Source organism: Sceloporus occidentalis, unplaced genomic scaffold, assembly GCF_023333645.1.
Source record: "Sceloporus occidentalis isolate IW3139 unplaced genomic scaffold, rSceOcc1.0.p SCAF_4, whole genome shotgun sequence".
NCBI lineage: Eukaryota > Metazoa > Chordata > Lepidosauria > Squamata > Phrynosomatidae > Sceloporus > Sceloporus occidentalis.
The window spans coordinates 147802294-147818991 of record NW_028316984.1 but is presented as its reverse complement, the minus strand read 5'-3'; the positions used below and the strand labels follow the sequence as shown (position 1 = coordinate 147818991).

At 39.9% G+C, this 16698-nt stretch overlaps 2 protein-coding genes across 5 annotated transcripts in view; one reads left to right on the top strand and one right to left on the bottom strand.

Annotated features, from left to right (window-relative positions):
• The window catches only part of EIF2AK4 (eukaryotic translation initiation factor 2 alpha kinase 4), a 55701-nt gene extending 47042 nt beyond the window's left edge, over positions 1-8659 (top strand). For 3 of the 4 annotated variants that reach the window (XM_089521975.1, XM_089521973.1, XM_089521972.1), the window contains 8 exons: positions 702-788; positions 2022-2134; positions 2729-2787; positions 3527-3624; positions 5245-5313; positions 6288-6332; positions 7010-7128; positions 8341-8659. In XM_089521975.1, the coding sequence (XP_089378101.1) occupies positions 702-788; positions 2022-2134; positions 2729-2787; positions 3527-3624; positions 5245-5313; positions 6288-6332; positions 7010-7128; positions 8341-8404 (654 nt within the window). In that variant the 3' untranslated portion in view covers positions 8405-8659. The remainder of the gene's footprint in view (positions 1-701; positions 789-2021; positions 2135-2728; positions 2788-3526; positions 3625-5244; positions 5314-6287; positions 6333-7009; positions 7129-8340) is intronic. The other variant, XM_089521974.1, reaches the window with a different exon arrangement.
• A 433-nt stretch (positions 8660-9092) lies between these two features.
• SRP14 (signal recognition particle 14) lies at positions 9093-15308 on the bottom strand. Its single transcript, XM_089521971.1, has 5 exons — positions 15190-15308; positions 12747-12819; positions 9968-10080; positions 9586-9618; positions 9093-9476 (listed from the first exon to the last, which is right to left on the bottom strand). The coding sequence occupies exons 1-5, from the start codon at positions 15211-15213 to the stop codon at positions 9390-9392; spliced, it is 330 nt and encodes a 109-aa protein (XP_089378097.1). The 5' UTR covers positions 15214-15308; the 3' UTR covers positions 9093-9389.
• Between the last annotated feature and the right edge of the window lie 1390 nt (positions 15309-16698).

Genomic DNA, 16698 nt, shown 5'->3' with positions numbered 1-16698 from the left:
AAAGTCTGGGGTAGGGCAGCCTTTAGGCAAAGTGAGGAATCCCCCATCGTATGGCAAATATGGGGTATCTTTAGAGGATAGAAAATTGTTAACATTAATTAACCCTTTTTAGGAGAAAACCTGGAATCTGTGTCTCAGTTGCCAGGATACCTTGAGTAATGCCTGTTTCCCCCCACATAGACAGCCTCCATTGTTTTCAATGGAAACTCACTAGAGGTGGCCAAAAGACATGTGCTGTCTTACTATCTTACCTATCTGCCTACTTACTTGCCCTGCCAAGTAAAGGATGAAATAATAGTAGTCAGCCTGCCTGCTACTTAAAACTGATGTTGTGGAGAGCAGGCGGTAGTAGCAGAATGGATTGCTTAATACAATGGTGGAGCCTCCAACCTTATCCTGTATATATTATCTGTCTTTTGAAAAGTGAATTTCATAAATCTTCCCTTCCTCCTGAAAAGTCTGGGTGGTGTATGTGGTTCTCTCCATACCCCTGCAACAATCCTTGGAAAGTAGGTCAGGATGAAGGATAGCAACTGACCAAAGTAGGTTTTGTGATGAGCAGACATTTGAAGTCACCTCTTCTGAATTCAAGTCCACACTGGCTTTCTGTGTGACTTTCTTGTCCTTTTTTAGAAAATGGACAGTGATGTAAAAGAACTAAATTATTATATTTTGCTTTGTCTAATTTATAATTGTTTTAGTCCCAGGAAGAATTACAGGAATACTGCAGGTGTTCTGGGATCATCTATGTAGCCCTCATCTCTGATAAAGAAGGAAATCATGTGAAGGTAACGTGTCTGGGCTGCATTTCTCTTCAAGCCCTGCTTTGATTGTTCCCATTTTGAACTGTTGCAGTATTTTGTCAAAGCGTGGTCCAGCTTTGTGTGATGGAAGGCAGCTGGGATGTAATGTACAGTGCCATACGCAGGCTTCAATTCCATGGCTTTTAGCATATGCTGAAGCCGCAGGAGAATGTAATGTGCACGCGCCCCATTTTCAATGAGGCACGAGCATACGCGATTTTCCCCTTACATGGGGGGCCTAGAACAGATCCCCTGTGTAAGGGAGGGGAGCACTGTATCGAATGAATAAATATCATTAAACGTGCAGGTTTTTTTTTAAAAAAAGCAACTTTTTTTAAACAAATAGGATGCATAGATGTCTAAAATGTATTTTTGTAAAATGGGTGAAGACCAGTAAGGATGGCTCTAAGCTATGCAGTGGAATTCTACCCCACCCTCAGTATCCCACTTAAGCCCCCAGTTCCTCTAAAAAAATCACCGATGAGGGAATTCTCTGGAAGGGTGAGGTATGTAACTGCAACAGTGTGTTAGTGTGTGGAGGGAGTTGGTGGAAATTGGGAGGAGGTATTTATTAAGGGATGCTCTGGTTCTAAGCCAGTGCACAGTGGTAATTTTTGTTTTTAAGTTTGTTTTTTAAGTTGGTGAAGGATTTTACATTCTGTCTTTTGGGGGGGTATGTGAGAGAGACATAAAGAGAGAGAGGGGTTGAATGTAAACAGCACTGCAAGACAAAGTCCTTTCTGTTCCATCTGTCCAGTACATGTAGAAAAGAAAATGTATTAAGGAGTATTGTGCAATACTCTGATCACAGAAAAGTGGGTTGCCACTTCTAGTCACAGACATCACATTAATTTTCTTATTTATCACATGAATGTTAATTGTTGAGATTATGTTTGCTATCTTTTAAAAAATAGTCTAATTTGATAGTTTTTTGTGGGTTTTTCAGGCTATGTGGCCATGTTCTAGAAGAGTTTCTTCCTGACGTTTTGCCAGCATCTGTGGCTGGTATCTCAGAGATGCTGGCGAAATGTCAGTAAGAAACTTTTCTAGAACATAGCCACATAGCCCAAAAAACCCACAAAAACTATGGATACTGGCCATGAAAGCCTTCGACTTCACAGTCTGAGTTCATCTCCTATTTTTTAAATTTTATCAGTGCTTTTTTTTTTAAAGTAGCAATATAAGGATAGTTCAAACACTCAGTTTATGGTTTTGCAGGTGAAATCATTTGAGAAGGAAAGACAGACAGAAAAAAGAATTTTGGAGTCTGATCTAGTTGATCATCTAGTCCAGAAACTGAGGACCAAATTCTGTGATGAAAGAAGTAACAGGTAAGCTATGCTTAAATTAACTTAGCCAATAGAATACTAATTATATTTTGTTGTAAAGGTTAAGTTCCAACCAGTGTTCTTCCATTGTAATGGGACTGCCTAGATCCTCAGGTAGATTTTGGTCTTTGCAGTGGTGCAATGACAATAAATGTGAATTCAAAAATTCATGTCATACACCTCACATGCACCATTGTTAAGACTGAACAGGATGCCAGCCTGAGTTTACTGTCATGTTTTAATATTTCTTAAGATTAGTGCAGATCAATTGAATACCCATGACATTTGTTTTAAACTTAGTTATATCAGGGCTCCCAGAATGTAGCTGGTTAGATGTGTGAACCAGGTTCTGTATGCTGAACTAGAGGCAGTGTGGCAGTCAGATGTTTGTGGGTTTGTTCTGCATTACTGGCAGCTGGCATCCACTTTCAGCAGATGATTCTGGGAAATTAAATATCAGGAAATTCTGAGGTAGACATCACACATCTGAATTCTGTATAATCAATAATCAAAGTAAGGATCCCCCCCCCACCCTTAACATTTATCCTTTTGAATTTTGTTTGTTTGTTTTAATTTTTTTGTGTGTGTTTATTTTAGAGAAACGTCTGATAATCTGCCGGTACAAAATCTGAAAGGATCATTTTCTAGTACTTCAGGTACATGACAACCAGAGTGCTAGATTTGCAATAAATTAGGAGCATAGATATGGGGCAGAAAATTCTGTACAGAAAATTTTCAAATCCTGTATTTTTCAGTGGAAAAAATTCCACACACATACATGCAAGTTTATTCATTGTTGTTTCAGCTATTATTAGTCAGATAGTGTAAAGATAGGACATGAATTTGTAGTTATTTTAAGGAGATAAGCATTAACAAACCCTAATGTTCAGAAGAATGGGCAAAAAAATGAATGTACTGCTAAACTTGTTTGTATTTTGCCAAAACTCTGGATTTTCAATCAGTCCCAGATACAAGTAGTCAAGACAAAATGTGATGTTGCCTGTAGTCAGACTTATAGTCATCCTTTAGTGAAATACTTACATATCCTTGAAAAAATGTTCCTTCGAGTGTAGTCATTTTTTGTTAAATATAACGGAAATATATCCTATTCTCTTTACGTTATTACAAATATTCCAATAAGTTTTGAATGTGTTTGACTATTAACATTGAAGCCAGACATGCTAAATCAGATATCATTATTTAAGGCACTTAATTTTTCCCCACTTCCTCTTTTCTGGAAAACCTACATCTCTGTCTAGTAAACATTACACACTTGCATGCATTTTAGTAGAGATTTGTCACTAAGGTCTGTAGTTTTAAATATTAGCTCTTTATATGGAAAAGGGGTGGGTGGGAGAGAGAACACTTTCTAACTAAATCATTATACTGTTTTAGGCTTATTTGAATCACACGGAGCTATAACAATGCCAAATATCTGTATCGTTCCACCTGAGAAGTTGTCTGCAAGTGCTAGACGACGTTATGAAATTCAGGTATTATGGTCACAGCTCTGCTTTCTGTAACTACATTGTATTATGCTTATAATAGTTTGACTCAGAAATAGTGTACATGTGGGGAGATGGTAGGGATCATAAGAACCTCCCATAAACTGAATCAGACCACATGGCCCTCGAGATGTTGTTGGAGTGGAGTGCCCACTATTCCACACTGTTAGCTATGTTGATTAGAAGTTGCAGTTCAACATTTGGGAGGACTGTGTACTCCCTAGCCCTGGTATACACTGAGTCTTGGTGGCTGTCCAATGTTTCAGTCAGAATTTTTCTGGGCCTTCTCTGGAGATAGTTGAGGACTGAATGTTCTTCACACAAAACACATGGTCTGAAACTGAATTACAGCTCTTCCTCGGAGAAGAGATGATTGAGAGGCCCATTGATTTTGCTGAGCCCATTGATTTTGCTGATGGTGTTACTTTAAATGTCCCATCTCATTAGAGCTGTTTGCCTTCTCAGTCCATGGGTTTTCCTCCTTCAGGCAACTAAAGTTGGATTGTAGCTTCTGTACGGGGATATTTTATGGGGAGAGAAGTTACCTACAAGCCATTCATGTCACTTGTCTCACTTTTCCAACTAGTTAAGGTGATCAAGATTTATTGTTACACCCTTAACTCATGGGACTGAGCCACTATGGCCCTCCAGATGTTTCTCCATGGCAGTTCTCATTATCACTCATCATTGGCTGTGCTGGCTAACAGGAATGGTTAGATCAAAAACATATAGAAACCTTATCCCCCATCCCTGATTTTAGTGTTGAAACCTTTGATGGTTAAAGTTTTCATGATTCTAATTCACAAACAAGGGTATCATCCTGTCTGACATTCACAGTTTAAATTAAGTGGTTTGCAAATCATTCAGTGTTTTAATGGCTTCAGAATAGATGTAATCAAGGGAATTAAATTATTTTAACCTACAGAATTACTACTGTTGTTGATTTCTCTTCATGTGCTCCTTTTTCAATTAAATACAATTCTTCACAGAGCTGCCAAGATTTTTTCCCCTAATCTAGACTGGTTATCATACTAGATCCATGTTCAAACACATAAAATTCTATATGAAAAAATATACCGTGTAGTATTATCATAAAACCCGTGTATAGATTGTAATGTGTAGACAAATCTTGCACACCTAGTCATTATGGTCACAAACGTAGACCAAAGCATGCAGAGCATAATGCACTGCACATGGAGCTTTATGCCCCTCCATGCACGCACAGTTATTCAGACCTCAATGGAGCTCCTGCACCATTTAGTGGGCATGGGTAGAACAGGGAGGCAACCAGGCAATGCCCATCCCATTTGTAGTTTTGCAGACAAAGTTTCTCCCTTGGGTATAGGGTTTGGCCACTGCAGAGGGAATTAGTGAATAGATCATTGCTCATCATCATCTAAATTAGGCACACATATGTCACTAACAGTATTCTGTTTAGTCTAACATGAATTTTCATGTAGATTTTTCTATAAAATCTTTCTGTAATGTGTGAATGATTCATAGGGGGAGAAACTGAGAGTTTGTAATATGTTAGCATTACTTATTCTTCTTTTAATCCGAAAACAAATTTTCATCTTTTATTATTTTGAACCGAAACGTAATTTTCAGGTGCAAACTAAACTCCAAACCTGCTTTGCTACTCTGCAACTGAAGACAAGTGAAGTTGAAATTTTAGCAGTAAGTTTTTTTGCTTTAAAGACCAAATTAAATAGAAGGGTTGGGTAGCTGGAGTTGACATAATTATGTTGTTGTTGTTATTGTTGTTGTTGTGTGAGTTCAAGTTGACTTATGTCAACTCTAAGATGAACTTATCATGGGTTTTTCTTGGTAAGATTTCTTCAGAGAAAGTTTGCCATTGCCTTCCCCTGAGGCTGAGATAGTGTGACCCAGTGGGTTTCCATGGCCAAGCTGAGGGTGGAACCCTGGTCTCCAGAGTTGTAGTCCAATACTTAAACCACTATGCCATGCTGTCTCTCTAGTTATTTACAGGATTTATATCTCTCTTTCTCCCAAAATGGGATTCAAGGTGGCTCAATTCTTTCTGAATCAAGTAGTATATGGTAACTTGTTCAGAAATATGGAATGTAACTGCTCTCCAGAGCAGGAAGATGTGTGTTCTTTAACTGGATTATACTGTCCAGAAGAAAATATTTCTAAATTCTTAATTTTTGTTCAAGTATGGAACCCACTTCACTAAGAGAAAGTGTGGGTATAAATGTGTGGATTCTGATTTACTTTTTTAAAAGTCTATTACTGCTTGCTGTTGATTTGACATTTAAAGCCTTCAACATGTTCTAAGGAATACTGAAAGTACCATCTGCTACCCCTGCATTGATAACAACACAAATAAAGGGTCATGGTGCAGGAGATATGGAGGAAAGCGGAAGACCTGTACATTTTCATTTTGACTATGAATATACAAAAACCTGGAGTGGGAATGTGACTCTTTGTTTTCCTTTTCTACTTTACATATGTTCCATTTATGGACTTTGCATTTACAGGTTGATTCTCCCTTATCTGAAATGCTGAAAACCAAAATACTCCAAAACCCAAAAGTATTTCTTAAGTGGTTCAGATAGTGACACATTTGCTTCTCAAACATATCTACAATTGAGATGGCATGGCTTAATACTCTGTGTTTTGTTTTTCAGGTAGATCTGCCCAAAGAAACCATAATACACTTTTTATCATTAGAGGTAAAATGATCAATTTCTAGTCCAATTGCTAATGCAATCCATATAACTAGTTTTGTTTTAAATAAACAGGCTTGTAAGATGCTAGAGCTAGCAACAAAAATGTATTTACTGGGGCAAGATGGTACTTCCTTAGAAACTAATCGGTGCTTCTTTTAAAGCAGATTTTCCAAGCATCTTTAAATTTGAAATACCATATTCATTTACCTGGGTAAACCCAATGAGGTTTGTTTTTGAATAGACATGTAAAGGGCTGCATTGTAAAAAGTGTAATAGCACAGAAAGGTTGTGGGTGATAACAGTATCTGGAATCATCTCTGTTTACGATATGTAACTTTACATATACTTAGCTACATAATAGAGGTGCTAAGGAACGGTTAGTGAATTGCTAAGAAATAGGGACACATGTCCTGATGAGCATTAGCACTCCCTAACTGGTGCCCTGATGCATTCACATTGACCCTGGTGTGCATTGGTCACTTTCTAATTCCCATGGATGTAAATCCACTGATGCACATGTAAGTCTCCAACAGGATTCTGGCCACTTATTCCCTCTTACTTGTCTTTCAGTCTCCAGAATGTCTGTTGGAACAGATTCAGACTCTGTGCACTCAGGCACTGCTTGAAGAAACAAACTCCACAACAGAATATTTACTTTAATACTTCTTTTCCCTTTTCAGTATGATGCAGATGAGCAGACCTTCTATACAACTGTGAAACAACTGATGTCACGATTACCAAAGCAACGGTATCTTAAATTAGTTTGTGATGAAATCTACAATATCAAAATTGAAAAAAGGTGAGAGCATAAATGCATAACATAGCTATTCCTATGGAACCTTTGTTGTTATTTTTCAAATTTCAAGAAAGGATAGACAGCATAAATGATCTATCATTTCAAGGAACACCCTTGAGTGGGGCTACACTTATCCACATAGTGGGAAATTTTGGAAGATTAGGGAGGCAACCCCCAGGAAATTTTTGAGGGCTACACCTGCTCCTGAAAAAAAAAATTTAAACATTTTTAGTCCCCAAATGCCTCTATGGGCATGTTTTGCATTTCAAAAAAGGCCTCTCCAGGGTCCGTCTGTGGTAGTTAGGGAGCTTAGGGAAGAGTATAGCTTAAATAGGTCCAGGGGGTTGAAAATGTGGTGGAAATGCACCCTACAGGCTCTGGTGAACATTTTGCAATAAAATGTTTCTTGAAAATTCCCCAAGAATTGTTTTTGGCCTGGGGGGGAGGGGGCTCCAGACATAGTAGAGATGTCTCTCTGCACAAAGTGTGTTTGAGGACATTCTTAAGCAATAATTTGGACCCCAAGGGGGACACATGCAGACCACATTTTACCCACCCCTGATCTAAGGGCTTATTCAGTTCTTAGTGGCATCTTTTATGTTATGATGGCGAACCTATGGCATGTGTGCCCTCTCTGGCATGCGAAGCCATTTCTGAGGGCATGTAGAGACGGGAGGGTTGGGGAAGAGTAGGAACAGGCATACACCTGTTCCTCCTCTTTCTCCTTCCCTCCCGGGCCGTCAGCTATTCCCAGGAAGTCATGCTTCTGGAATGCGGAAGTTCTGTCCCCAGAAGGCAGAAGTCCTACCCCCCGGATGTTCTCCCTAGCACCAGGTAAGACCTGGTGCAGGAATGCCTTTGAGTTTGGACACTCAGTCTCTAAAAGGTTCACCATCATTGTTATACTGGGTTTAGTAAAACTGTAGTCTGGGATCCATGGAAATGTGAAGAAACACAAACCTCCCTACACATTAAAAAAGAGACCTTTTTGGTGGTAGATAGCTTACAATGCATCCATACAAGTGAATGGTTGCTTCATATAATTCATGTAGCACCCTGATTGGTCAGAATCAGTCTCTGAAGGAGTGCAACCTGTCTATCAGCTAATTGAAAGAGTCTGCCTTCTCTGTAAGAACTACGCAGATTGCCCTAGCTATAAAATATTCTAAATGCCTAAAGTATTTCTAATGTTGTCTGTTTCTTTCTGTTTAACAGAGTTCCTGTACTTGTCCTCTACAGTTACCGAGATGACTACTACAAAATTATATTTTCGTTATAGATAGTTAAAGAAATAAAAGTGAGTGTGGTGGAATATTGGCTGGAGCCAAATACATGATTCTAGCTAAGTCAATATGAAGATACATTTCCACATTCTTGTACTGCAAAAAGTTTGAAGTGCTGGTGGCAAACGCAAGACTGGGCTCTGGCTTCTGTGCCTCTCTCTGTATTCCCTAAATTGTAAATCTTTATAAAATATATTGTACAGTACCCTTTTTTATACATATGTAAAATAAAGTCTTATTCTGGTCCCTTCTTTGCATTTGTCATTGCTTAAACCAAGATCCATAGTTGGAAGTGTTTGATTCTGAAAGAGTCAGCAAACAGAGTACAAAATAGTTTTTTTCTCACCCACAACATGCCCCCCCCCCCCCCGTTTTGCTTGAAAGGCATTTATTGCAGGGAAGGATACGGGGAGGGAACGAGGGAGTGATGGAGGGAAGAAAGGAAGGCGAGGGACTTTTGTTCCCAATGGTGGCGCGTTGTTATCTGATGTCCCATGTTTTGTGAGCGCGCCACACATGAGCGTGCCCACGAAGAAGCATGGGATGCTGGATAATCCGGAACGTCAGATGACTGAAGGAAGGATAATCGAGACTCTACTGTGTATCTGAGAAATATAACTCTTCATAAAAATCTTTGAAGAGAGAAGTTCTTTCAGTTGGGTTCAAAACATCAGCATAAATAAAGACATTTCAAAAATTCTTTATTTTTGTATTAGTTTCCAAACAATAGGCTTCCCCAAAAACATATTCTTAATCAAAACCAAATGAACTAACAAAAAATATTCAGGAACTGCAATATATATATTCTGCATATTTATTTCTGCAACCACAATCCATAAAACATTTTCCATTTAACAAGATGCCTACATTCCAGTCCTCGGCTGGAAATGAACTCAAATTATAAGTGGTGACATGAAGAAAAGTACAGTGCTGTGGGCTACAATTTGGGTCCCCAATAGGAAGAAACCTGGTGTTCTGTCCTTAGGTAGCTTTGCTCTTCTTACTTTTGCTCTTCTTATCTTTCTTCTTTAAACCATCCATATTAGCTCTCAGTAAATTTGAATAAGCCTGCAACCAAGAAATACATCCTTTTTAGGTAACACCATAAAATTAATGGTAATCTGAAGTTAATCCATTAAAATGTTCTAAAATTGAAGTTCACCAGATATAAACTTACCATCTGAAATTTGTTAACTTCCTTTGAACTCACCTACAAGAAAACAGCATTATTAAAAAAAAGATTACTTGACTATTAAGCCTTCCACTGAATGAGCTAGAAATTATATTTTTAACAATCACCTTAATATGTTTTAATAACATGCTGCATCTTAATATGGTATATTAATATGCTGTATCTTAAAATATTTAAAGGCCATGCCAGGAGGATGTGGAAAACTGCTGTTGAAAGTATTTGAATAAAAAAAAGACCTGAAAACTGTACACTCTCAGAATAATTTATACAAATAATCTCACTTGTGACCATTTCCATCTACTTTGCTACCCTTTGTTAGATCTCAACTAAGTGAAGACGTTCTCATTCATCAGAGTATGATACTTACCACTGTGCTTATCTTTTTCTTCCCGTCTGTTGCTCTGAGAAGACATTTATTGTCTACAGGCTCGAAACCCTCAATATGGCCCTTTCGTGGGATGGGTCTTGTTCGACCGTCATCTATATTAAACAAATGAAGCGAATTTAGAACATGCCAGTTGAGAGACATTTGTTACACTGCTTATTTGCTTTGTTAAACTGGACTCAGATTAAAATGCTGGTTTTTTTTAAAATAACAAGTTCATGTATTCAATGAAGGCGAATAAACATAATCTCTTCCCCCCCCCCCCCCCCAAGTCATAACACACCCTTTGATAACTAGCTCAGAATCAAAAGCATTTCTCTTGCTAGGAAAAAAACAAAGGTCTGCACATAATTATGTAAGCTACTGCTATGTCCTCATTCTTGTCAGTCAGGCATAAAACTGGAGAACTCATTGGTTTTCCAATCAACCTGACAAGCCTTGTCCACATGGACCAAAAGTCATGTGATCCCCCAGGTCTGGCATTGTCATCTGCAGATGATGCAGGCTGGATATGGATCTAGTCTGATCTTGGCCCAAAAGGCCCTTAATCTGATCAAAAATGACTGGCTGTTTGCAGTGGAGTTTCTCTGAAACTCTACTGACAGCCGGCAGACCAGGCAGGCCCATATGCCCCTTACTTGTTGCCACTGTTGCATCCTCTATGAAGGCCCCTGCCACTGGCTGTGACATAGGAAGAGGGCACCTGGGCACATAGGTGCAGCTAGGTACCCTGTTTCAACCCTTACAGGCTGAGCGGGGACCTCCAGAAAGGATGCAACAGGCAAAAGGCCTGTGGAACCAGCAGATCCATGGTAGGCAGGCATGTAAACACCTGCCTCTCACGGTACCAACCCAAGGACTGTCATAGAAGGAAACAGCAGGCATGATACCACGGGATGGGTCCATGGTATTCTGCTCATCAGTTTAGCCCCTGAGAACTGAAGGCAAGAAACTTCTAAGAACCCCTCCCCCGCATAATGTCACATTACAACAACTCCTTTCTTTTCTTTCTTGAATGTGAGCTTGCTAAAAGCTACTCAGAGCCATGCTTTCTCTAATCAGGAACCTTTAAATCAAGTAAACCAGGAGTTGGTGGGATAAGTGCACCTCTCCAAATATTACTGGGCTACTAATCTCATATGCACTAGTTATCATTACCCATGGCACAGAATGCTAGGAGCTGTGGTTCATGCAGGGCTGCATATGAGGACTGTCCACAAATGTGAGGATCTTCAGCTCTCTCACTAGTATGGGTCAAATGTAAGGACCTTCTAAATGCCCTGGTGATTCTGGTGCAAGGTTTTATTTATATAGTCCCACCACTGGATATCACCATCCTTGAACCACTGCTTCCTCAACAGACACTGAGCTCAAGCGACACAAATAACACTACTGCAGCACTTTTAGAGGTACATATGTAAAATGGGGGGGGGGGGGTTAAACAAGTTCAACATACATTAAATATTACTTAACAATTTCAAATCCTGATTGACCTTAAGCTAACTCACATCTCTCTCTGGTATTCCTTAGCCAGTGGTGGTGAACCTATGACACAAGTGCCAGAGTTGGCACTTAGTACAGAGTTTGCCAGAGTTTGTTACTAGACAGCCAGAGGGACATGGCACTTTGAAATAAATAGTGGGTTTTGTGTTGCACTTGGTCTCTAAAACATTCACCATCTCTATCATGTCAGACTTTTAAAACCTCTTCAAACATTCAGCAGCCACTCCCAAACATCCCATACTCTCACCCCCCCCCAACAGATCCTTATCTTATTACATATACTATACCTCACTTGTTGATTACCTGCAAGTTATTTCCAACTTATGGCAACCCTAAAGTCAACTTATAATGGGGGTTTCTTCACAAGATTTGTTTAGAGGAGGTTCCCTTAGTCTTCAAACAACTTTACCACACTGATTCTCAATGTTTCATCTTAATTTTCTCACAACAAAATTTAATTCAAAGCCCCATATCACCACACTGTCCTCCCTGAGCCCACTTTAAAGATTCTATTTAGATACGTTTTGGAGCCCTAGGTGAAGGCAGGTAGTTACACTGATTAACTAAATGGTTTCATCAGTTTTACATCTTCCTCCATTTCTGTCCTGAGCTTTGGGGCAGATAAAATGTTTGGGATGGGGCAGGATATATGCATCTGTGTGAATCATGTGGTCCTCCAGATACTATTGGAGTGCAACTCTTTAGCCAATCCAGTCAATGATGAGGATTGCTGAGAGCTGCAGGTTTGACAATATCTGGAGGGATGCATGATTCCCACACATGCAGAATATCAAGAGTGGAGAATGTGTGACTCCCCTCCCATGGCCAATCATCATGAGAGTTGTAATCATCTCTCTTCTGGAGGGTCAGTTCCCCATTTACGTAATACAATCTATATGGTAAAAGTGACACTGATAAGAATTGGATAATCAATTCTAGACACTAAGAGTTTTGAATATTCTCATGTTGTTTTTTAAAAAGAGGAAGCTGTCATCTAACTTGGCCAGACACAAAAAGGAACCGCAAAGATTGTGTTTCTAAAGCCATTAATTACATCATAAATTGCCGCTTACTTCATTAGTAAGATTACAGAAGCAGTTGATCATGTTCAGAACACGTTTCAGTAAACTGCAGTTCAGATGGCTTAGAAAACTCACCATCCATACTTTTTGCTTTTTTAAAATGGATAATGGTGAAAAAAGAAGTACATTAAACAGACATATTTGATGAATGTTCTTTAAGTCAATATGATACTTACATTTCTTGAGTGTTATATAGACACTGCCTGTGGTTCTGCACTTCTGAAAAAGCCTTGTTAGCTCTGTCAAAAACTGTAACAAAGGAAATCAATTCCAATTAAAATTGTCACAGAAAAACTTAAGTTTCAGTTTTTGTCCAATTTCAGCTAGCAAACAACCCATTTCCAAATAGATTTTAATGACAGCCTTCTCACAACAGCCATGTTCAAATCTGGACCACAGTTCAAATAATAATGTGAATAAGCTCTGTAGCTCTTTGCTGCAGACTCCTTCCTTGCTTCTCTTCAATTTGGTGAACTTGACATGCTTCAAGCCAAATGTCCTATTATATTCAAATTCTGGGAACTCTGGATTAATATCTGTTAACAAAGCAGAATAATAACCAGGCTCTGGTTGTGATAGTGTATTCCTGCATGGCAGGGGGGTTGGAGTAAATAGCCCTTGTGGTCTCTTCCAACTCTATGATTCTACATTTGGCTTACTATTCTGCTTTGTTCACCAACATTAACCCTGCTTTTGGACAGAACAGGGTATTCCAAAGTAAATGCAAGCCAGAATTTGTTTGCCAAAGCCAGTACATAAGGATAAAGAGTGTGGAGGAGCATACAGCCATGGTTTATGAAGATGTGGATGAATGTACAAACACAGTAAGGTGCTGAGTTAAAGCTCCAGGTAAGATTTGAACCAGTATAATGCTGAATGGCTTAAGCATTATGTGGACCAAAATGTCTGGCTTCATGCATCAAGAGGTATATTAATGGGGGGAGGGGGTTGTTTCTTAAAACTCTCCAAGTCATTAGCTTTAAATAAATGCCATGAAGGGGTACAAAGTGTTCAGCAGCCCCTCAAAATAATATCAACATGACACCAAAAGATCTGCTGGGAGTACAAAGTTATTGCCACAGAACTCAAATCATAGAATTGAGGCCAGGATTTTCAGCTTTACAACTTCCACCTTTCTTCCTGTAACATCTGCTATGTTCACATGTGTGCAAAGAAACCAGTTTAGGCTTTATGCTAGCTGCCTAGCTGCTTAAAATAGTTTAATGAAAGCTCTCATGAGAGTGGAGAGCACTTTCTTTCACCTGTGAAACAAGTGAGTTATTACAGGGAAAAGCTGTCTTTTGTGTTAACAGACAACTTGCAAAACCCTCATAATCCCTCACTGTTGCCTATAATGGCTGAGGCTGAGGCACCACAACTCCCATCATCACCTGGAGAGCGGATATCTTTTAGAGTCCTGAGCCAAATAGATGTGACCCTACTTCCTTAGATGTCCATAAGCTTTGGGCTTTGTCTCATGTCTTCTAGTCGCTTTAGACTTATGGTGACTCTGGATTTTCCACTCCAAACAAAATATGATGCCATGGGTCTTTCTTCCCCACTATTCACAGTGTATCCAAGGAGGGACTGCGGTAAGGTTTTCAAACAGTCTGAAGAAAATGCCAAAGACGGTCTTTATGTCATTCAGCCAGCGAAGGAGCCCATTGGCGTATACTGTAATATGCAAGACGGTGGCTGGACAGGAATTCAGCATATTACAGCCAACAGCACTGTAGATTTTGATAGGACATGGCAGGACTACAAATATGGATTTGGCTCACTTGATGGTAACTACTGGTTAGGGAATGAATATATGCATCAGTTAACCAGCTCTCCAACACCATATACACTTAGGATTAAACTTGTAGACCTAAATGCTCAGATCAAGTGGGGAGAATATGAACCATTCCACATAGAAAGCGAAGCATCTCAATACAGGACCAGGCTTGGCCTGAACAGACCAGGAAGGAGGACAAGGCGCCGCCAAGATGTAGGACATTCAAGAAAAACGTAGGACATGACCAAAGAAAAGGCAAAAACACATAAGTATAAATCCACGCTTCTTGGTCATGCTCAAAATGGAGGCTACTTCTTTCTCCCAGTCAAGGTGCAACAAGATCTGAGAAGTCAAAGGCTTTCATGGTTTTAGTGTGGGTTTTGGAGCCATGTGGCCGTGTCCTAGAAGAGTTTATCCTGACGTTTCACCTCCATCTGTGGCTGGCAAAGCTCTTCCAGAACACGGCCACTTAGCCCCCAAACCCACACAAAGACCCTGCAACAAGACCTTTCCCAGACTGGCTTTCTAACAGCCAAAGGCTATGTCTTTCCAATCTATCCCCAAACTACAAATCCCAAATTCCCATAGGGCTGAAGCTAAACGCACACTCCATCTGACCCCAGCTTTTAACTGACCCAGTGCCAGGGATCTCTGGAAACTGTCGCTCAGAGAGAGCTCAAGTGCCACGATAAAACTACAATTCCCAGGGTTCCCTAGCACTGAGCCATGGCAGTTAAATTGGTGTAAAAGCGCATTCTCTCTCCAGTGCCTCCCTGCCTCCCTCCCTCGCCCAGAGGAACCACAAAGGCGAAGGGACCCAGAAGGAGGGCCGCCCGCGGCACCTGCTCGCTCTCCAGCAGCACCATGGTTCCCTCGCCTTCCCTTCGCTTCTGGCACAGGCCTCGTCGTCACAGGCCGGGAAACCAACGTCCGGCCACACCGGAAACGGAACTCTTTGGGAGGCCATAGAGTTTGCCATAGAGAGTACACGCCTCATCCCATCCTGCTCTTTGCTGCCCCCTCAAGGGCGCCAGGGAGCACTGCAGGCAATTACACGCTGCTGCTGCTGCTGCCGCCACAGGAGAAGGAGGAAGAGAAAAAGAAGAAGAGGAGAAGGAGAAGGAAGAGAAAAGGAGAAAGAAGAAGAGGAGGAGAAAGAAGAGAAGGAGGAGAAGAAGAAAAGAGGAGAAGGAGCAGGAGAAATAAGGAGATGAAGATGAAGAGGAGAAAGAAGAGGGAGAAGAAGATGAAGATGAGGAGGAGAAAAAGGAAGAGGAGGAGAAAGAAGAAGGAGGAGGAGAAGAAGAATTTACAAAATAATAATAATAGTAGTCGTAATAATAATAATGTTCTTTAAGTCAATATAATACTTAAATTTCTTTAATGTTATATATACACTATTTATGTACAATATCAGTTAAAACACAATATACTGTAAAATACAGCATAGGGTTAAAGCACTTTCAATTAATTCCCTCCCTCCCCCAACTGTGCTATCATAAAATAAAAATTAAACAATCACTAGAATCAAAATAATTAAAAAGAATTAAAATTAAAAGTAACCACACAGTCAAGCCAGTCAGAGGGATGGGCAGTTAGGGTGTTCTCTGTGATGGTCTCCTGTCTGATGGCCAACCGGGTGAATTATTCAGGGAAGGCATGTTGGAAGGGATCCGACTGACGGCCCTTTGAAAGCCGCCAAGATTGGTGATATTCCGGATCTCTTCTGACAGGCCATTCCATAATCCTTTGCTTGTTGTGGCAGCGGCATCACTAGAGTTGGCGTCACCCGGTGCAGGAACTCAGGATGTCACCCCCCTCCATTGACCTCCTCCCATTTCACACCATACAGGATCCTTAGTCGTGCCTTTTTATTTGTGCACTAACATTACTCGTAAATCGCAATTCCTATATGACAATATTATTATTATTATTATTATTATTATGTTTATTTGTATAGTGCCATAAGTTTACATAGCACTTTACGAAGGAGAGAGAACAACAATCCAAAATAGTAACAAAAGCCTGCTTATGGCGCACAGTCTAAAACTACACACGAGATTATAAAATTAATAAAATATTACTATAACAAAGTCATTAAGTGATTCTGGAGGCAGCTGTTTACCTTGCCTGTTGTACTTAAGCACACACAGTTACAACAGTAGGATCAACTACAGCAGAATCACATTCCTTCCCAAGTTAAGCTTTACTGCATTGTTTATTGCAAATCCAACACTGACAGTCTGTGTCAAGAGTCTGACAAATCCTGTCATAGGTAATGGTTTGCTGTTGTTTTAATTACTGACATTCTTTTCCTTTTCTTATTGGTAATGCATATAATCTATATCAAT

Excerpts from the sequence above, each read along its gene's own strand:
- SRP14 (XM_089521971.1), bottom strand. The coding sequence starts at position 15,213 with ATGGTGCTGCTGGAGAGCGAGCAG. Across the intron at positions 9,619-9,967 it reads AGAAAAAGATAAGCACAGTG|GTGAGTTCAAAGGAAGTTAA; the intron begins GTAAGTATCATA and ends GTTTTCTTGTAG. Across the intron at positions 9,477-9,585 it reads AAGTTAACAAATTTCAGATG|GCTTATTCAAATTTACTGAG; the intron begins GTAAGTTTATAT and ends TCTTGGTTGCAG.